This window comes from Nannobrachium achirus (assembly GCF_963921795.1).
Source record: "Nannobrachium achirus genome assembly, chromosome: 7".
NCBI classification, from domain to species: domain Eukaryota; kingdom Metazoa; phylum Chordata; class Actinopteri; order Myctophiformes; family Myctophidae; genus Nannobrachium; species Nannobrachium achirus.
The window spans coordinates 46,333,311-46,355,698 of record NC_137816.1 but is presented as its reverse complement, the minus strand read 5'-3'; the positions used below and the strand labels follow the sequence as shown (position 1 = coordinate 46,355,698).

Genomic DNA, 22,388 nt, shown 5'->3' with positions numbered 1-22,388 from the left:
GTCTTCTAAAAATGCCAACCTATTTAATTACTTCTCAAGCCCTATGAAAGAAGCTGCTAAGCCAGACATATTTTCTTCCCAGGAGGTAAATTTAACCAGATTCCAACACCAGCGTTTTAGGGTATCCAGTCCTCCTGACCTTGATCCTCACTGGGCTGTGATCTCCGTTTCAGGTGTATTTTCACTCTGGCTTTGTTGCAGCCTCCGGCTATAAAGCAGCAAATTCCACAAGTCAACATGCTGAGTATTTCCAGCAGTGTGCGAGATGCTTTTCACGGCAATGGCCATTGAACAGACCCAACTACTGTGCACACGCACGTTGAAAACAAATAAACAATTACACATACTGCATTCCCTAGAGATGTGGCTTGCATTATAATAAGGTGCCAGAATTTGTCGGGCTAAATTCAGCAGCCATGCAGTGGAACTCGCTGTATACAGTCTCGGTCATCCTTGGTATTCAGTGTTCGCTTGTCACGTTCACAGCTCCTGACTGGGTAGGACAGGACAGCCTACCCAGGCCAGAACCACTATGTTTATCAACACATCAGCTCTCCCTATCATATCGGGGACAGAGATATGGTTTTTGAAAACGAAGTGAAGACAATGTCAGCTGCTTTGTTGGCAAGTCTTAGATTGTTAGCCGCACTAAGAACAAATGATGGTAGAGTGACCATCCAATCTTTTTTTAGTCTACACATCTACATCTGTGAGGAAACGAATCACAAACCATAATCCCTGGCATATAACTTGGAATGCTTCGGGTTAGCTAATGAATTAAGCTTGAACTCTTATTAAGGCATGTAGTTTGGTTCTCCAGCACATTGTTGTTGTTTTTTATTAGTTTTTGGGCTTTTATGCCTTTACTGATAGGACAGTAGACTGACAGGAAATGGGGAGAGAGACTGGGAGTGACACGCAGCGAAGGTCTTCGGGAACGGGACTCGAACCCGCGACACGCTGTCAGTCTTGCATCAGAGCCTATGTGGTATGCGCCTAATGCTGCCTATAGACCGCTAGGCGCCCCTCTCCAGCACATTGTTAGCTAGATGGTTTTTGGCAGTTAGTCCCATCCACCACACATTGGCGGTTGTGATTGGCTGACGGGGGTTTAGCAGTAGGAGAAAGCCATCTGAGATGCATAGACTGACACGTGCCCCTCCATCACAACTCTGCAACACTGTCTAAAGATAACGCTGCTCCACCATTGTTTGGTAGGATCAGCGGTAATGAATTGTTTGTCTTTTATTAGAATAACAAACTGTGAGCTGGTTATTTAGTCTATATGTGGTTGAAGCTTGACGTTTTTTACATTTTCTAATTTAAGTTAAGGATTAATGTCTGTTTGCAACGCTGATATCGACAGGGTCAGGGGGGGTGACAAATTGATGTCGGTGCTCATCTGAAGCATACAACCATTGAAGTGCAGTGTCAGGATCAGGCAGTTTTTGACTGAGCTAGTTTGTGCACCTTGACAGTAGATCAGGCTTTCTCTAAGTGGGTGTCGGGTGCCATGACGCAAGTCCAGGGGTGCAAGAATACTTATATATGATACTAATAATATATAATATAATAAATCATATTTGAAATGTATCCCTTAGACCCTCTATACTTAATAAAACAGACCTGAGTTTCACCTGACAGTACTTGGTGCATTCTTTTTCAATCTACACCAAAAACTCTTCTAATTTAATTGCGATTAACAATATTATCGCGATTATCTAAATATGCTTAAAACTTTAAATTACACTTTTGTTTAACCAATTCTTAGGGGAACGTTCGCCAAAAGATATACAGATCTGCAGATATACAAGCTCACTGGTGCTATTTTTGGCTAATCGATTTGTGTAACATGAAATAAGAGTGTACCGAGTGCACTCTTTACAGGTCCGTTTCATCAAGTATAGAGGGTTTAAAGGAGTAGTTTACCCCCAAATTGACTTTTTTTTACTATTGATTACTCATGCCATGGAGACTTGAGTACATATTTATTTGTATTTGTCGATTGGAGGGTACATTTATTGTTAGTGTGGTTGCCCAACAGGGCAACACATTATAGTCCTAGGGAAACTTTATAGACTTCTAGGATAACTTTTCTGCTGCCATTGGAAATGGCAGGGATAGGGAATCAATGGGAGTGGGAATCAGTAGGGAATCAATGGGAGTGGGAATCAATAGGGAATCAATTGGTCGAGCTTCACAAGACAGTTTACTTACTGTAGAATATAGTCAGCAACCGTCAGCAACCACACTCGCAATTTCAAATTGCATCTTTCTAGTTATAAAATTATTATCTTAGGAATGCGACAAATAAAATAAAAAATATTATTGAACTCAAGTCTCCATGGCGTGAGTAATCAAAGTAATTTTGGGGGTGAACTCCTTTTGAGTGTTACTGAATTTGCAGCTCAACAAAAGCAAATTCATCCCAGTGTATGACTGATTACAATTTCGCGATAAATGTAAATATCTGCGATACGATTTTACTGCAATAAACGATAATAAGGATTATCATCCCATCCCTACACATGACAGAAGATGATGCAGACCGTGGTGGTGGCACGGTGCGTGGCTCCACTGCCATCCATTACTCTCTATCCAGTCTAATAATAGCAGCCATATCCTGTGAAGTGTCCTGAAGGAGCAGGTGGTCAGATGAAATGACATATCTACATGGACTCATCCCACTCAAAGAGAGAGAGAGAGAGAGAGGCCATTTGTAGATCTATTTTAACGTTGGGAACACATTCTACCAGTTTGTGCATTCTTCATTTCTAGGCATTCATTCTAAAAAAAAATGTGGTTCTCTCACAACAATGATAAAAGTGGGTAAGAGTTATCTTTGTTTTAGATATAGGATTTATGAGGGCTTTTACGTGACATGTATTCTACACATTTTAAGTTATACTGTTGAGGTTGTTCTTCTGCACTGCAGATAAACTTGTTACAAGACCTTAGTCACCAAGGATTTCAGTAGCAAAAGTTGACATTTTGACCTTAAAGTAAGGATGGGCAGATTATCTGAACCTTTGAAGTCTTAGCAGAGTGCAAATGGAGATGTAAGTATACCCCACTCCATGCACATGTTGCTTCACAATACACAATTCACTGTGCTCTGATGATAGCTCAGCTGCTATTCGTGTTGTGACCTTGTAGATCGGCTATTTTCAGCAAAGAGGTTTGTTGTGGAGGTGAGCAAAGAGCAGACCAAGAACAGAGCCGGCCCCAGTCAACTATGTATTAGTTTAGTGTACTGTAGTCCCTCTTCTCTATTTAGGATATAGGGAACATATTGTACTCTGCTTTCCAGACCAAACGCTTTGTAGCTATGGTCGATTTCCTTGTGATGTCAGTCAGCTTATTTTCTTTGGATTTGGTCCATATTTGTCAAGTAAAGTCACCAGGAAATTGACTCATTAATCTTTTCGACTTATCATTCATTGGCCATTGTTTTGAATCATTCCTACAGTATACAACCCCCACCCTCGGCTGGAAGTTCCCATTAGAAATGGTGTTGTTGTGAGTCATATCACTTATCTCTTTAGTGTGCTTCCTACCCACGTGTCTGCTCTTGGAGGTCAAGGCCCTTTGAGTAGCAGCATCTCCCGGCCCATCATCAGGGTTTTTTAATACCATCACATGGTTTTAAATACCGGCGCCAGTGTTGAGGTGTCAGCCTCCCTGTCTCCCCGGCAGATACTTAGGGGTTAGAGAGTAAACAGGGCCCTGTGGCTTGGCAGTCGACACGCCAAGATTGGTTTACAGACAAGTGTTTTGCAGGCCACGGGGAGAGAGAGGCGGCAGCTTTGGATGTGGGTCAACAGAGCAAGTGAAAAACAGCCGCCGGCAATTAAAGGAATGATGATTAAGGGGAATTAGTATGACGTGGCCCAAGCCAACATGCTGCACAGTAGAGTTTGAGTTATACTTGTTTGCGCATTATGTCACACACTGAAAATGGCCAATCTACAAGCAGCTCACAGCACGTCACAGTGACAGTGCAACATGTCGTAAGCTTGTAGATCTGCTATTTTCGGCGTGCAACACCGGCAAAGGTCCGGGGTGCAACTCGATATAAATCAGGCATAGCAAGGAAGCTTGTGAAGACATGAGGGCTCTGTTAGGAGAATATAAACTAATATGGCTGAAAGATGAAAAGTGGACCATCATGAATTTACAGACTCTGAAGCGGAATTTATACTACATCGCACAACGGTGTGGCTCTTTGAAAATAACGAAATAATCCTTTCAATTGTGCTTTCGGAATAGTGAACTGCTAACGGCATTCACACATTTCACAGCAAGGATCTTGGCATCCATTTACAATCTTACCCTTGTCTTTATATTTCACTCCAACCTTTCCATCTCATACATTTTCTGGTTCCTTTATGTACAGCACTCATGTCTCATGACTGCGCCCATTCTTGCCCCTCTGTCCTCCAACACTTAAATGTTTTTGTTCTATTTGACAGCTTCCATTTGGCTTCGACTAGAGGACACCTAGACTGTCTGAACCTCTTCCTGGTACAAAATGTGGACATCACAGCCACTGATGCCACCGGTGAGACAGTAATCATGATAACATCATGGCTGTGAGATGTGTGTAAACCATTCTACCCTGTGATTTACTTTTCCTCATAATAAACATGACTACTCATGGGTGTAATATACTGGAGTTTAACCTCCAGTATATGTAACCTAATACATATATTATTATACTTTGGTACATGACGTGCGGTATGAGGAAAAATACTGGAGAAGTGTTGACGCAAGTCACTTTAAGTTGAACATGGGTTGTTACTTGTTAGCCTAAACACAAATGTAGTGTTGGATTATAAACTGTGAGAGAGAGACTACTGAGTAGAGAGAGAGTCTACTAAGTGAATATACAGTAGTGTCATTTGCCAGTAGTTCACAGTGTGTGCTAATATAATGTTCTGTGCATCCACATTTCTCATTGTCTAGGTAAAAATGCTCTCCACCTGGCTTCGAGAAATGGACATTCTTTGTGCGTGCAGAAACTCTTGCAGGTAAAGTGACTCCCTTCCCTGAGGAACAGTTAAAAACAGAAATCCGTATACAGAACATGTAACTGTACAGAGTGCACGCTCGACAAGTTCTGCCTTACCCAAACAGCAGGGCTGCTGGGGGAATTATAGCTGTTGCTGGGGCAGTTCCTCCTCGCCCTCACAGCTCAGACAGCCGAGCCAACAACATATGATCATTCAACACCAGGCCCTGTTGAGTCACCATGGCCTGCGAGCGGATTTATGTGTTTACAGTGATAGGCTATCTCGACAACATTGTGCCCTCACTCACAGCGTGGCACCCCACAGCCGCCCCTCCCCCCAGCTCTGGTATGGCAACCACCTAATAGAGGTGGGGGGTGAGCTTGGGTGGGGAGGGCTGTCGGTGGTGTTGACAAGCCCGCCCTCCTGCAAACCTGTCGTCCATTCTAGGTGCCGTCATCACGCTGAAAACAACCCCCAACTCCTTCTGACAACCCGAACCCTTGAGGTATAGGATTTCTTCCCTTTACGCTATTGCCCCCTGCCCCCCCCCTTGTCATTTGACCGTGCTGCTCGCTTTTGGACCTTGTTGCTGGAGAGAGAAGGTTTTTTTTATAGTGGGGGGCCCCCGAGAGCTACAGTAGCTTGCCCCGCAAGCTAGCTCAGGCTACATAAGGCTCCTGCAGGCATTGAGTCCTCAAAGCGTTCATAGCAAGCCCTCATCGCCGCCATAGTTAAGTGTGGTTTGGTGAGTGACAGGTGTACAGGGAGATATCGTGGCGTTTGTGCATAATGGAGCCTCTAGCCTCACATGAACTGTCTGTTGTTGGGCCTCCATTCACGGCCACATCGACAGCCACCGCAGTTGTACCACTTTAACAATGTTCTCAACAGCTGTGAAAGATGTTAACCTTTTTTTTAGATTATCTTTTTTTGGAGGCTTTTCTGTCTTTATTGATAGTTTTTAAGTGAAGATGATGATGAACAGGAAAGAGAGACGGGGCGAGACACGCAGCAAAGGTTGCCGGGAACAGGACTCGAACCCACAACGCGCTGCCTGTCGGGCTACACTAGCGCCTAAGTGCCCGCAGCCCAGAAATGTTGTTCTGTTCAGTGATTGAGTCTCCACATACAAGCCTTGTTACAATTCATTAGTAGTGGTAGTAGTGGTGGTATACATGACACAACTTTGCAAACTTCAGCGTTTTCAGCAACACCACTCTTTCTCATGTCTTTCCACAGCACAATTGTCCCGTTGGAAATGTTGATCTACAGGGGAGGACGGCGCTGCATGATGCTGGTAAGAAAACTCAACTCATGTCTCCACTTATCCTAAAGGCCATTTTAGGCTTTGAGCGACATGTGTCCTAAGACACATCACACTAGATGTCTCACAACATTCTGAGTTTCGAGCATTCATACTTTCTGCCAGAAAAGGTAAACAAGGAAGTGAATGTACAGTATCTCTGTGGTAAATAATGGCATGTGACATTTTACGAAGCATCTGCGACCATTCATTTTTCCAGAGGTACGCCACACCGTCTGCGAAGGTCCTCTGTGACACATTTTGTTTTGGCGCCACTTTTGTTGTGCGATGCCAGTCGCACAAAGCATACATACTGTAGTCCTTTACCCTCCCATACTGAATGACAGACTGACGATGCACTGGCCTCTTAGAATTGAACAAACAATCTCTTGCTCTATAATTTGTTGCTTACTGTATATTGGTCTACTACACTACAGCCTTACTAATCTAAAGGGATTTTTTTCATCATAGTAATGAGAGTAATTGTAACTGTAAAGTGTCTTTATTCAACACATAGTTTTGCTGAATTTGAGGGCACACGCGTTCTCATGTCATGGATTTGATTTAGCGAAATGGGGTGAAATAACATGGTTGTTGTGCTCTTGTTCTCTGCAGTCATGGCCGGCTGCTCCTCCAGTGTGAAGCTGCTCTGCGACAGTGGAGTTTCTGTGAATGCCACTGATTTTGTGAGTACAGTGTTGATTTCGACGACTAAAACTATGACGAAAAATGTTCGTCGACTTCCTTTTTTCACTGACGAAAAAAAAAATTAATAAACTAGAAGCAGTGCTCTTCCGAGCACAGGTCTCCACCAGGTTAGGAAGGTTATTCTGGCCTCCTGGTGGTGTTATAACAGGTCCTGGTGGTGTTATAACAGGCCAATGAGAAAATGGTGCCAAGTCTGCTTCATGGCCGCTTCACAGACTCTGCATGCATGATTTTGTTCCAAAAAACTATTTTGCAAAAGTGATTTGTGTGATTTTTGGATAAAATCTGAAGGAGTCCTATCCAAAAATGTGTTTTACATAAGTCCGCCTCCTGGTGGCGCTATAAAAGGCTGAGGTGAAAAATGCAGGGAAAAGGTTTTTTCCTTGGCCACTAGGGAGTGCGTGTACAAAGTTGGACACTGATCTGTGGAGTTATAGGTAAAAACACAAATCGGCCTGTTATAGCGCCACCATGAGGCTGATTTCTAAATTTTGAAGTGGCATTTCTTCCTCGGCCTAGTGGGAATGTGCATGCAAAATGTCACGATAATTCCACGCTGTGTTTGTGATTTGAGGCATTTTGGTCAAAACTGACCAATATCCTACAAACTTTGGAAGCCAATCTTAGCCAATCAGGATGGAATATAGAAAATCGGACAGATCTGAGTCGATCACATGACTGTAGAGATACTGTCTACCAATTTGCTTGATTTTTGGACAAAATCTGTAGAAGTACTGTCAAAATATGATTTTGAAAGAAATTGGCCTCTTGGTGGCGCTATAAAAGGCCCATGTGAAAGATTAATTTTGGGGCAGAGGTTCTGAATTGGTGTCCAGGGAGTGTGTGTGTACAGTTTGGCAGCGACCAAGCCAACGGTGACGGAGATTAGCTGGTAACAAACTGACGTGGAAGGACGCACACACCGACGGGCGGAGGGGAAAACATAGTCTCCCCATGCCTTTCGGCTGGTGGAGACAATACAAACTAAGCTATGATGACTAAAACTATGACTAAATATATTGACAATTTTGTCAACAAATAAAAACTAGACTAAAATTTCACGGTAGGGACTAGTGGACAAGAGATCCAGTAGAACTAGTAATTTTATGTTTGGTTGCACTCGGGTGTTGCACTCTGAAAATAGCAGATCTACAAGCTCACAACGCGTCGCATTGCGACGCGTTGTGAGCTTGTATATCGGCTATTTTTAGAGTGCAACCAAGTGTGTAAAATCAGCCATTACGCCACCATCAAGGCACCGCCAAAAATGTTTTGTTGACTAAATCAACTGTACATTTAGTCGACTAAAATATTATATTTAGTCGACTAAAACTAAAACATTTCAGATTACTAAAAAATATGACTAAAACTAAATTGCAATTTATTCAAAAGACTGGAACTAAAACTAAATCAAAAATTTGCTGCCAAAATTAACAGTGTGAGTACTGATTTGCGGTTAATTTCACACATTGTATTGTCATTGTCTAAAGTTAACGCTCATGAATCTGCGTGGTGTGGAAAGACACATTCCACCTCGCCTTTGTGCTATTGTTACTTTTGTTGTAATAGTAGTTGTAGTTACAGTTGATGCTGTAAAGTGGTCACGCATGGCGAAAATAGATTCATTCATTCAAGTAAATATTTACTGTGGAGGCAAAATGCATGACTATTTTGTACTCTTGAGTCATGAAGATATGACGTTGCTGGTGGTGTTTATGTGGAAGTGTATATATTGTTTCCCAGGATGGGAGGACCCCTCTGGTGCTGGCCACCCAGATGTGCCATCCACGCATCTGCCAGCTGTTGCTGGAGCGAGGAGCAGACATTACCACCCGTGACAAACAAAACAAGTAAGGAAAATCACTTGCCGGAAATAGTGTTAGGATGTGTTCTTTAGTTGTAGACTTTTCTTTGTAACATAAGTCCCTATAATATAATCATGCTTATCTGTACCTATAAATAAAAACAAAAAGAAGAAATATAATCTGTTTTGAGTTGCACAATGTGTCCACCACTGTCCAAGAAGATTCCACTGATGTGCCACACACAAAGCTGTGGATCTGCTATTTCCACCAAACGTTTGCTTATTATTACATGCCCAGACCAGGATGCTATGGTTCATTTAAGAAAGAGTTCTCTTATATACCAGTGTGCTTTTTGCGTCTGCTGTTACTCTCTCTCACCTGTCCTCCTGTGTGTCCTCCCTCAGAACAGCGCTGATCCTGGGCTGCGAGTATGGCTGTAAAGATGCAGTTGAAGTGCTGCTGAAGAACGGTGCTGATGTGTCTGTGGTGGACAGCTTGGGACACGACTCTTACCACTATGCTCGCCTCAACAAGAACCAGGACCTGGTCGCCATGGTGAAGACCCACCTGGACAACGCCACCAGAGGTCAGATGTCAACATTCACTAACTTTTGTTAAGCACTTAAAGGACAACTTTAGTTTTTTACAACAAGGGTTCATATTTGAGATTGTAATTAAAGAATTTAAAAGATGAGTGTTAAAATGTTTTCATTTAATTCTTTCTATTGTTTTAGAGATTCTTATTTCAGTGGTAGGGGGCATGCGTACAAGTGGCTAAATATGTCATTTTACACAGAATAAGCCCATTCCCAAGATACAACGCAACCTTTCATGGTTAGATGTGACTTATGGGGGCTGGAAGTATACTGCAAATAGCAATAAAGAAACTGCTGGCTTATTGTGTCTAAAAAGACATATTTAGCCACTTGTACGCATGCCCCCATGCGTACGCATGCCCCACATTTTAGCACGGTAAATGTGATAAAACAATAGAACAAAGCAAATGAAAACATTTTAACACTCACCTTTTCTTTTCTCTAATTACAATCTAAAATATGAACCCTTGTTGTAAAAAAACAAAGTTGTCCTTTAAACCCTATATATTTTGTTGAACGGGGTTCCCCAAGGGTCTATACATTGTCCCCTAATTTTTCACTCTACACCAAATCTCTTTGCCGAGAATAGCGCTTTACAGTGCTTTTGTTTTTTCAGCAGAAATTGAATGTTGAATCTAAGCTTTCCTTCTTTTTAATGTTTACAGTCAAAGATGCTGCAAAGCTGGAACAGAGAAGGCGTCAGGTAACCCAAGCTTCCACATGATCTCCACTGAAAGCACATGTGTTCTGCTTCATATTATGTTGGACATTTAAGCCTTTTTTATACTTTGTTGTTCAACAGTGTAGTAGATCGAAAATAGCCAATCTACGTTTAAAATCACATTGCAACGAGTTGTGATTTCACTGTGTTTTCGTTCGTCGGCGCTGCCGTACAACTAAATTGCCATTGCTGTGTACATGCAGCGTTTTGTGAATAGCAATGGAGTGACGTTTGGCCGGCCATTTAGATTTTAATGTCCCCATTGTTGAAAAGGTGAGAAAGCTCACAGATGTTACCCAATATTCCAGAGCTTTGATTTGATACAAGAGGCCACAATGCATACTACTACTACTACGTGTCCATTTGGACAACATGGAGTAAATACTTTTCCATCTTTGCCATGTTTGGAGACACTATTATAGCTATTATTTCAGGCAATAACCTAAATAAATGTTCAAATTAAAATGTAGAGAACAGATGAAATATCCTGTTTATTTCCAATCTTTGACTGTCAGTCTATTGCACTTTACTGCCCTCTAGTGATTATAGTCAATAACTGTTGAGAGCCCTGGATAGCATCTAAAAAGACAATAATAGACTTCTCACAGCCCTCAATTGGGGTTGACATTCATATCCACCAATAAAGGGGCAAACTCTAAATGCTGACCTGATCCATCAAGCATCCCTCAATTCTGTGATAAATGTCCTTGTGTGTTGGACCTCACAGGATCTCCACATGTAGTAATGATGCTGTGTGTGTGTGTGTGTGTGTGTGTGTGTGTGTGGTGTGTGTTTCTGTAGGACCTAGAGAGGCAGAATGAGAGTCAGCAGGAGAGTCTGAGGAAGTTCCACCAGGAGCAGAGGATTCTGCTGGACAAGGTCACCATACTGCAGCAACAGCTCTCACAGGTAGGCCTGTCACAATTATTACGTAATCGTCTAATGGCAATTATTTAGCGTTAGTTATTTGATTTGAAAAGCCCGTTTTTAGCCAAACGTTCCACAAGTAGGCATGCCCAAAACGGCATTTGCATCCATATGGAGGTAGGTAATTGGTCCAAGGTTATTGAACCACAGTTATTGAAAACAGAACTGTACACAGTGTACTGTCTATATTTTAGTGTGTCCTGCACCTGATAACACAGCTCTGATGTTCTTGTTCCCCTGCAGGAAAAACTGACGGTGGAAGACATTCACAAGGAGGTACAGTAGCAAAGCGTGAAGCCCTTACCTCTTAATAGATTACATGTCATTATTCTGTTACGTGTTTGGGGATGCAATTACATTTCCATGGGGTGTATCTAGGGACCTTTACAAACCATGGTCAAAGTTAACATACAATAACTTTACAGTACCATCATGTGATCAAAATATAGTCATTTAGCCCCATATATGTAGCATGGAATGGTTTATAAGATCTATAAACTACAAATAAATAAGGCTACTTTGTGTCTGTGTGTTCTAATCAGAGGGAACAGCTGAAAGTCTTACTCGGTACCAAAGAGAGAGAAGAGGGGACACGAGGTCTGGAAACGGTCAAGGTCCAGCTGCGGAGCACCCTGGTCAGTAACCCTATACAAACATAAAGCTATTTCACTTTCCCCCATACGGAGCACCACAAATGCTACAAATGTCCAGTGTTGGAAAAAGTATATCTTTTTATATCTGCATAGTAACTAGTAACTAAAGTTTTCAAATAAATGTAGTGGAGTAAAAGTGCAATATTTGGATCCGAGATGTAGCGGAGTAGAAGTAAAAGTATTTGAAATTGGAAACACTCAAGTAAAGTACAAATACCTCAAAAGTGTACAGTACTTAAGTAAATACACCACTGCAAATGTCACTGTTTGTTGTTTGTCTATATGTATATGTCACATATGTCTAGACAGCTTTAGCCATACTTTATACCGTACATAAACATAGACCATTTTCCCATCAATGGCTATATTTTTGGGGTTTTGTGTTTGTCCGCATTTTCTTCAGCCAATAAAACATTACTGGGCTTAGCTCGAAAATTGATCTATCTTCACCAAGACTTCAAATCTATGCACCCTTTAAAATGCATAAAACACGATAGCTTTGACAAAAAAAGAATCACAAAATCATATTAAGTATGAGCAAAAAAGGAAAAATGTGCCACAGAGGCACAAAAATGCAGGTCCAGGCACTCGGGTCGATTCAGAAATAAAAAGCCTTTATTTGGGCAATGGGCTAGATTAGAACATTAAAATACACCGACGCGTTTCGGCAAACACCTTCTTCAGGGTGTTGCTGAACAAAGACAAAGTGTAGGTCTAATCATAGGCCTACCAGGTGTGTCCACAGTGAGGACGTGCAGTCTGCAGCCTACAGGCCCCCTGGTGGCATCCTACACATGTTGTCTACACATGAATGAAAGCACAAAACCTTCCTACAGTCTGTTCAAAAATACTTTACCATGGTTATAGAGGATTAAATGGCAACATTAGACCAGTGTACAATACAACAGTTAAAAGATCAACTTTAGTGAGTCTAAGTTACTGGTACACCATATATACTTAAAGCAGCTTTAACTCTTTAACTTTAAACCAAGGACAAAAAAAAACAAGGAAAAATACATCATATTTAGTATATTGGCTTCCCTACCTATCAAACAACGTTTCAATCTGCAAGTAGATTTTCATAACATACTGAAATAAATGGAATGCAAAGGCTTCCTTTGCAAAATGATGTCAAGAATGCAGGAAGTCATCATAGTAAATGGGTTAAACATGATGCAAGAAAGCTGGATGAATATGCTACTTACAATAGGTTAGTAAACTCTAAATCTATTTTTGTTTTCACAGGGGGATTATGCTGGACAATCTGTTATCAAAGGTGAGCTTTGTTTAATTACGGATTCAGTTGCAAGATTACAGATGTGCATGTCAGCAACACCATTAGAAAAGGCTAAATAGTTCTGGCAATAATCATGCTTTGCACTTTTCTCTTTTGCAGGCAAAGAGAACATTCTGGTCAAGCAGTCGCACAGCTTGGATTCTGATCACGTAAGCCTCTTTGTGTCTCAGTTTCATGTGGTTTACAAACTCAAAATACACGCTGTAAATGTGTGTTAGTAATTCCGTCAGCTCCAGTGGGCTATAATAATAAACTGCAGAAATTCCTATCTGAAAAAAGTGAATCTCAGCCCCTCAGCAAAAGAAGAAGAAGAAAAAATTAATTTCCATAGCCACAGGAGAGAATCTTCAGAAACCTGTAATGTCAATAATTATTCCTTTTTAAATGTTACGTTTTTTTCTAGAGATCGTTTTTATTTTCTATTCAATTTCCCACCCAGTTATGCAATACCCATTGTACCCGCCTCGACTGCACATTTATTGTAAGATAATATTTAATAGCGTTTTTTTACTTCTTGTAGCTGCTCCAGAATCCTAGCCCATCACGTTCCATCTCTAGACCCTTAGATTTGGGCCAAGCACACAGTGTGGGCTGGGACCTACCTGAGATAGATGCCCACCGACGAGAGCTTGACGCAGTGAGGAGGAGGCTGCAGGCAGCCGAGGATGAGACTGCCCGGCTTCAAGCACATCTCTCCGGCAAGAACAAGGAGTGCCAAGAATTGATCCAGAGCCGAGACGCCATCCAGAAGCAGGCTGATCAGCAGGTTCAGGAACTAGAGGATGCCTTGGGCGACGTCCAGAAGAGGATGCTGGATTCTGAGTGTAAAGTCAAGCAGCTGCAGGCACACGTGGTGACAGTCAAGGAGCACTTGGGAGGCATAGCGGCTGAAGAACTCCGCAGCCAGCTGCGCGACGTGAAGGGTAAATATGAAGGAGCCTCAGCTGAGGTGGGTCGCGTCCGCAACCGCCTCAAACAGAGCGAGAAAGCCTTGGAGGAGTACAAGAGCAGCGAAGGTCAGCTGGCGGCTGAGGTCGAAAGACTTGGCCAGGACATGAGCGCTTTAACAGCTGAAAGGGATGAGCTGGCGGAGGCCTTGTTGGAGATGGAAGCCCAGCTGAAGGAGACGGGGACTAAGCAGGTCGCCACAGTCGCCACAGTGCCAGCTGAGAAGTTTGACAACATGAAGAACCTGCTGTCCAACGCAGTGGACGAGAAGGAGCGTCAGCTAGCCGAGCTGAGGGAAGACTACGATCGCGTGCTAGAAGAAGTGGCTGAACTCCACCGGGAGGCTGACAACACGCCATCCCAGGGGTCCGTGTCTGCTGAGGAGCACCAAAAGATCAGGGCCACTCTGGAGGAGCACAACGCCTCATTGAAAAGGAGACTCGCTGACGTGACCTCCAAGAGTCAGGCGCTGATCCAGGAGGTTGAGGAGAGCGAGGAGGAGAGGGAAATTCTCCGGGAGCAGCTGGATGAACTCAACAGTAGGCTTGAGGCTGAGTTTATACCCATTGGGGACCACGAGGAAGCTGGGAGGACTATAGTAAAGGCAATGGAGGAACTGGAAGACAAACTTATAGAAGCCAGTGAGCGGTATGGCAAAGCAGAAGCACAGGTCCAGCAGCTTCAATCTGAGAGGAGCTCACTGAGCATGCAAGTGACCGGTCTCCAAAGTGCCAACATGACACAGCAGTCTGAAATGGACGATCTGATGTCTCAAAACGCTGAGCTGCTGCAGGAACTGGAAGTGCTGAAAAAAAGATGTGAAGACCGAGAAAATGAGTTGGCACAAGTCTCCGTGGAGAGCAAGTCTATGAAACAGAGCCTGGAGGGAGATTATGTGCCCAGAGACCTGCACGAACACATGAAGATGGAGCTGAGCGCTGCTTTGGAGAAGGCTGAGGCCGAGATGTTGAAGTTGGAAACCAAGGAGAAAGAAAGTGGGGAAGAGCTGAGAAATGTGAAAGATGGAAGTGACAAGTTGAAGGGAAAGTTGGAGAAAGTTATGTCGGAGGTGAAAAAGGACTATGTGAGCTTAAAAGACCACAAGGCTCTCAGGGTGGAACTGAGTGCTGCCGTGGAGGAGGCAGAAGGCCGAGTGAAGGAGGTGTCCGCCATGTATTTGTCTGCCCAGGAGGAAATGGTGAAGCTGAACCAAGAGCTGGAGGCTCAGAAGGGAGAACTGGACACTATACAGGAGGCCATCCAGGCTAAGTTCATCCCACTGGCAGCCATTGAGGAGAGAGAAAGTTCTTACAATGCCAAATTAAAGGACTTGACAGGAAAGGTGTTAGAAATGGAAGAGAAATACAACAAGGAGAAGTCTGTTGGAGAGTCCCACAAACGGGACAAGGAAAAACTCAAGGTTGAGATGGAGTCTCTTCGAAGGAGATTAGAAACTGCATCTGTTACCAGTGAACAACACAAGGAAGTGGAGGTGAAATACAAGGGCAAAATAGAGGACCTGAGCATGAAGTTGAGTGACCTAGAGCAACAGCACAAGCGGGTAACTGTCCACAGAAATGAGCTTGCAGAGCAAAATGCCACCTACATTGCCGAGAGGCAAAATCTCCAACAGCGCCTCGAATCGAAGGTTGTCCAGCTACAGAACTACGAGACTGAGCTAAGAACCCTCAGAGACACTGTGCACCAAACTCAGGCCGAATGTAAAAAATCGAAGGAGGCTCGGCACGAAGAGACCCAAAGGGCTTCCACCTTGGAGAAGGAGCTCCAGGAGCGCTACGGTGATCAGGCTGCCCTCCTCCAGCAGCATGCCCAGACCAAGGGAGCCCTAGAGGCCGAAGTGGCCAAACTCCACCTGGCCCTCCGCGAAGAGGAGGAGACCAGCGCCCAGAGGGCCGACGACATTGTAGCCCTGCAGTCGGAGCTCCTCCAAGCCACGCAGGCCCTCGAGGAGCTCCGTGACAAGGAAGACCAAATGAACCAGCTAAAGACGGAGAAGCAGCGTCTAGAAGAGGAAGTTGCCGACCTGGGCAACAAACTGTTGGAGCTGGCCGAACAGTGCGAGGAGCTCCATCTGGAGGTAGACCAGGCGAGGGAGGCGGAGTCCGGGGCCAGAGCGGAAAGGGACGTGGTGCAGCAGAAGGGCCAGGCCATCGAGAGGGAGGTCAGGGAGCTGAAGGAGCGCTATGACGATTCGCTGAGCACCATCGGAAATCTGCAGCAGAGGATCCAGAAGTCGGCTGAGCAGACTGAAGTCAAGGACAAGAAGGTGGGTAACATTTACGTAATTATACTTCTGCTGCACGGCAACAAACTATATTTATTACTGTATATAAGTAGACCGAACATCCAAGTGTGGTAGCACTCACCAATGAAAAAAAAGGACAAGGACAGTGCCTCAGTTACACCAATTTATTTTGGCCAGAAACTGGAAGGGCTTCATTCTGGGAAGACGCGTCCAACTCCTCCTTTGCTATATTTATTATACTGTTTAGATATAGATATAGAACTTTATGATTAATATATCCAGCTTTGGTAATAACTGACAATTTTTAAGCTGCGTATTAATATCAGTGTTAACACAGCCGTGTGTTGTTCTCAGATCACAGAGTTGCTGACAGATGTGGAGCGTTTAAAGCAGGCTCTGAACGGTCTGTCCCAGCTGGCATATGCAGGCAATGCTCCCAACAAGAGACAGACGCTGCACGTGGATACACTGCAAGCCCAAATCAAAACCCTCCAGCAGCAGCTGGCTGTAAGTAGACGCATAATAACCCTTTGAAACCTAGCATCTCCATTCCTTCATTGTTTTCATATATTAATGTCCTACTTCGTCATCAATGGTAAATGGTGCATTTTTATAGCGCTTTACAGAGATTGTGCATTACATTCACCCATTCACACACACACACACACACACACACACACACACACACACACACACACACACACACACACACACACATGCATACACCGATGGCGGAGGAAACCATGCAAGGCACCAACCTGCTCACCGGGAGCAACTAGGGGTTCAGAGTCTTGCTCAAGGACTCTTCGACACTAACTCTGGGGGAGCCCGGGATCGAACTGGGAACCCTTCGTGTTCTAAGAAACAAGCAACTCTACCCCTGAGCCACTGCCGCCCCCATCATACGACAGTGTCACACAAAAGTCACAAAATGTGACTATCTATTAGCTCACAACCAGATCTATAAGCTCACAAGCATTTTCTGGAAATGAACAGTTTTGTACATGCAAGGTTTCCACCCATCAGCAACAATATGATTGTATCTGACGCTTCGGCCATGTCAGCACAATGAGCAAAGTTTCCAAAGAATAAATGTATTTCTGTGTCTCCTTTCTTCTGTTCTCTTCTGTAAGGATGCTGAGAGGCAACACAGGGAGGTGGTTTCAATTTATCGAACTCATCTTCTCAGTGCAGCACAGGTACGTTGCCTCGAGACATGACCATTAAGGCTTTTGATTGTGTGAAAAACTGGAAGTTAAACTGATATATAATATGGGGTAATCCTGCCTTTATGACAATGCTTATCCAGACTGACATCATTCAGGGTTTCCCCCAGGAGAATGCTTAGTCTAGCTGGTATGTACCATAGAAGGGTGCATGTGTGCATGCACACTAGGGCTGTACGATATGAAAAGAATAAAAAATAAAATCATACTTTGATATTTATGCCAAATATCTCAAGAACGATACAGTAGCCTGTATAATGTGACTGACTATGGGTTCACACTTATTATTTTCTGTTTTAAGTGTAGCAACGGTGAAAACCAAGCATTGTTCAAAAGACAATATATATATATATTTTTATTCTCACTTGAATGTACACTGTTGAAGTCTTCTGTTCTGACCATAAGTCAGGACTTCATACTTTTGTGTGAATTGACGAACATGCTAAACGTTGCTCAGAAAATCACTGATTGTACAATAAACATACATAGCCTACTGCTATTTTGAATCTTACATAAGGAACCAACATACAAAGTAAAGCTTTTCATACAGAAGGCTTTATAAGCTGCTTGCTGCATTAAAACAGCAGTGAGTAGTAGTGACACCGCGCAGAAATGTGTGTGGGGAGGAATTGATTGGCATACAGACTAAATTGGGGAGAGGTTTATTTTAAATCGGGTAATGGGAAGCTTTCCATTGCACAGTGCACATACTGTTACCCAATACCATTTGCATTGTACTATCCTGTTAATATTTGCTGCCTGCTACTACTGTTACAGACTCTCCTACCAATGTTGTGTCCGTTGTTGTGATTTTTACGCTATCCTGTCACCTAATCACCACCACCATCCTGTGTATATTCACTACTACTAGAACTTCTAATAACAAATGTGGGACTTCATTGTGTTGGTATAACAACAATAAAGCTGCATTGAATAGAATGCTCAGTGGTATGGAGATACCACTTATGCAATGATGCCACCAAATTCTCATCACTATTTGTCGTAGTCTCGTAGAGCGAGAAAGGCCTATCTCACAGTGGACAGCTTGCAAGTTGTCTCCTCCTGTGGAATACTGTACACATGGATTAACCCGTGTATTGTGTGTGTGTGTGTGTGTGTGTGTGTGTGTGTGTGTGTGTGTGTGTGTGTGTGTGTGTGTGCGTGTGCGTGTGTGCGTGCGTGTGCGTGTCTCTAGGGCCACATGGATGAGGACGTCCAAGCAGCCTTACTACAGATCATCCGCATGAGACAGGAGTTTGTTTGCTAAAAGTGTATTCCTGCAAAACACAGTGCTGCCTGCTGACTCAAATCCACCACACATCTCCTTGCTACAGAGCATCCCCGCTGTGGCCCCTGTGGGTGCCGTGTGTATGTGTGTGTGCGTGTGTGTGTGTGTGTCGCATTAAGACATGGTCCATCTTAATAGGGAACAGAGTTGTTTTTCAAACTATTTTATCGTCGTTGTCGGGTGGAAACGTCCAAAACCTCTCGTTTTGTATTTGTATTTATCACTTTAAAAACGATTTAAACTAGCCGGTCTACAAGCACACAACGGGCATTGTATGCTTGTAGATCTGCTATTTTCACTAGTTTTGTGCGACAGCCTTGTATGATGAAGCAGTGCTTTTCTTTATGAAAGAAAACGTACACATTTGAAACTTGTATGCAAGGTTTCTACACGACAGTGACGTTATACTATAAAGGAAAAGTCATTTTGTGGGGAAATGATGATTGCATCTATAACATGTTGAGTTTTATGTGACTGACCAGAGGAATGTATGATTGCTCATTTCAAAATTATTTTGATTTGTTCAACTACCTCCATGCAGGAGCTTTCTTCAGTGTTAAAGTTCTATTAATTACCACTTAACTATCTTTGCTCTCAATTCTCACCAAAACACATCTTTCATTTGACTATATTGAATAACCAGAGGGGGATTTATTTGATTATTTCTACATTTAGCCCCCCCCCCCCATCCTTTAGTTGAACTGAGCTAAGAGGTGAAATAGATAGAAATAAAGTATAAGCAAAGTCCCCACTCAACGGTCACTCTACACCTTTATGTAAGACAAAGTTAGTTTATGTAAGGCTAAATTGTCTAACCAACCTCTTTATGTCCCAATTAACTTCACTTGTGTTTTGTCTGTAATGCAAGTGGCAAATGACATCCGATGGAAGTCATTTGGGGAGCTCACGCAAATGACCGCTTGACTTAGACATATATAGGTATCCTTTAGTTTACACTGCTCACATAGTATGGTGAAATGGAGACTGTAGAGGTGGTTGTGTTGGATTTGAGTCATGTGGCATGTTCTTTCTCGAGGGAGAAATGGAAATCCTTTGCTGTGACCTACAGTTTGCAGTGGTCCTTTTTGTTCAAACCAGTGTCCTCTTGTGGTGAGACTTGGCAGGCCAAGTTCATAATGTGGATGTTGACAGGTCTTGTTCAGGGGTGAGCAACTGTTGTTCTGGGAAGCCCAAATTGTATCTTTAGTTTAGTTTTGTTTGTGTTATTTTTGCCCCAAAACTAACTTGGTGTTGAACATGAGTTTCTCTTGGAACACAATGTACAATTGTTCCCAGATAAGGTTAGAAGGCATCAGGAATGCGGGTAAAGGTAGAGTAAGTGATGTTTTTTAGTAGGTAGGTTACAGCTCTATCTGATAGTAATCATTGCTAGAGTGTTTGTTCAGTAACGGGGGTCTCCTCTTCTCCCCAGATCTTTGATACACAGAACAGAATATGTGTCAGCTTAATTGTTATAGTGTTAGCAATTTTGTCTGCTCATGTCTTCGTATCATCACCTCCAATTTCACTTGTTTAATCTGTATCCTGTCTGAATTCTCTGTCCTCATTGGATACAATTGGTGTCCTGGCCTGAAAAAGCATTTTTGTTTAGTAATAGCTGGAGAGACTCTTATTACTGAACAAACAATCTAAAGTAGGCATGCCACGATTCACTCAACTCACGATACGATTCGAATCACGATTCACAGTTCACGATTTCACAATTTTTAACACAAAATTATTTTCCACAAAAATGACTGAAAAATATATATTTTTTAAATTATTATTTCTCTTAACCCTCCCTCCCCCCAAGCTATTAATCTCATATGTACTACATTTTCATAACATTTATTTAACTACATTGCAAAAGCAGCACACTTTTCATGTAAAAGTACTTAATGTCTGTGCCACAACTGTAAACATGCTTTCTCATTGTTTAGAACCTAGCTACTAGGTTTAACATGTAAAAAAAAAAAAAGAATCACGATTTATTTTTTAATAAATCGATTTGAATCGCATTTTTTTTTTTTTTTCATGAATCGTGCCATGCCTACTCTATAGCAATGAGCACTATCAGAATATAGAGCTATTTAATACTTATTCTAACCAAAGAAAATCACTTGACCGACCTTTAAGAATGACATATTCCTCTACTAGCTGTAATTTGAAGTTACTCTTAGAACAACAGTTGCTCACCCCTGAGCCAGCACGTCGTGACTGTTCATGGTTTATTCTAGTGGTGTTGTGATTGTTGAGCAAGTCTCTTGTGCCTTTACACTGATTATATTTTTTCATAGCTTTGTACTACTTTAATAAATATACACATGTGATGATGACTATTATATTCAGCAGGTCTGGAGTAGAACGGCACAAAACACTTGTTCAGGTTAACATTTAGGATGCCATTTAATAATGATTGACTACATCCCTTTATCTATGTGGATAGGCCACTCTTTGAAGCACTCCCAAAATGTCTTTACCTTTGAGCTAACACACCTTACCATGTAAAAATGTATTACAAAATGCTTTGATATGCTAGCCAAATACACTGTTGGCCACAATAAACCTCATTGAAAATGTACACCTGCATTTTATATAATTTAGAGGTTTTGGAATAACATTAATATTTCCCTGTTGCTTCCTATTTAACAAATTCCAGCATAAAAATCGAATGATACAAATCTATTTTAAATTGGTTGTGTTCTCTAGCGATGGTATTTGTGTTTGTGAATTAGTGAAGAAAAATTAATAAAAGTGCCTAACATAGAAACTATGTTTTGTTGGCTTATCTGTTCAGGTTTAGATTATGAATAGGACATACATGGTGTTTGATATTAACCACTTGAACCCTAGTTGTCCCTATTGTAATAGGGGAACATTTGGCAACAATAGCAGATCTACAAACTCCCAAGCTTGGAGAATGGAGATCGGGTCTTTTCAGTGAAGAGATTTGTAGTAAAGGCATTAATAATGCAAGGCTCCAAGCTCCACCGGCTGTCCGTCAGTCTGTCTGTCACGTCACACTTTTGCCCTAATCTAATCTCCAGCACCGTTGCCCCTATCCAAGCCAAACTTTGCACACACACTCCTTGGCTGCCAAACCATAACCTCCACCCCTCATTTCTCACATGGCCCTCTTCTAGCGCCACCATCAGGCTGATGTTTTGTAAAACACATCTTTGGACACTGCTCCTACAGATTTTGGCCCAAAATCACGCAAAGCGGTACACAGTCATGTCATCAACATGGATCTGTCACATTTCCCATGTTCCCTCCTGATTAGCTACGATTGCCTTCTAAAAGTTGTGTATGCGACATGACGGTCGCTTATCTCCCGATTAGGGAGTCTTGCTGCCTGCTAGTTATAAAGAATCTTGTATCTCAAAGGTCAATAAAGGTAAAAACAAAACTACCACTCGGATTCGTTTTTGGTTTGAATATTGATTGATTCAAACCAAATTCTGTCACAGACCACACCCTTTTCACACCTGTGTGAAGTGATCATGAGTAGTGACCCTTTCCCTATATCTTTTCTCACACTTATATTGCTGCCTAGGGAACAGTTATACTACTCAAAACGCGTTACTGAGTAGTAGTCTGTAAGCTTTTTAGACAATCTTTAAAAAATCTCTAAAATA

General features: G+C 42.5%; 1 protein-coding gene across 1 annotated transcript in view; it reads left to right on the top strand.

Moving 5' to 3' along the window:
• The window catches only part of uacab (uveal autoantigen with coiled-coil domains and ankyrin repeats b), a 70,706-nt gene extending 49,233 nt beyond the window's left edge, over positions 1 to 21,473 (top strand). Inside the window, exons 3-18 of the mRNA XM_080729231.1 lie at positions 4,473 to 4,561; positions 4,966 to 5,030; positions 6,252 to 6,309; positions 6,931 to 7,001; positions 8,767 to 8,873; positions 9,233 to 9,414; positions 10,090 to 10,127; positions 10,947 to 11,054; positions 11,316 to 11,348; positions 11,615 to 11,707; positions 12,971 to 13,001; positions 13,122 to 13,171; positions 13,543 to 16,257; positions 16,591 to 16,743; positions 17,370 to 17,435; positions 18,658 to 21,473. Of these exons, the coding sequence (XP_080585357.1) occupies positions 4,473 to 4,561; positions 4,966 to 5,030; positions 6,252 to 6,309; positions 6,931 to 7,001; positions 8,767 to 8,873; positions 9,233 to 9,414; positions 10,090 to 10,127; positions 10,947 to 11,054; positions 11,316 to 11,348; positions 11,615 to 11,707; positions 12,971 to 13,001; positions 13,122 to 13,171; positions 13,543 to 16,257; positions 16,591 to 16,743; positions 17,370 to 17,435; positions 18,658 to 18,729 (3,931 nt within the window). The 3' untranslated portion in view covers positions 18,730 to 21,473. The remainder of the gene's footprint in view (positions 1 to 4,472; positions 4,562 to 4,965; positions 5,031 to 6,251; positions 6,310 to 6,930; positions 7,002 to 8,766; positions 8,874 to 9,232; positions 9,415 to 10,089; positions 10,128 to 10,946; positions 11,055 to 11,315; positions 11,349 to 11,614; positions 11,708 to 12,970; positions 13,002 to 13,121; positions 13,172 to 13,542; positions 16,258 to 16,590; positions 16,744 to 17,369; positions 17,436 to 18,657) is intronic.
• Positions 21,474 to 22,388: the final 915 nt, after the last annotated feature.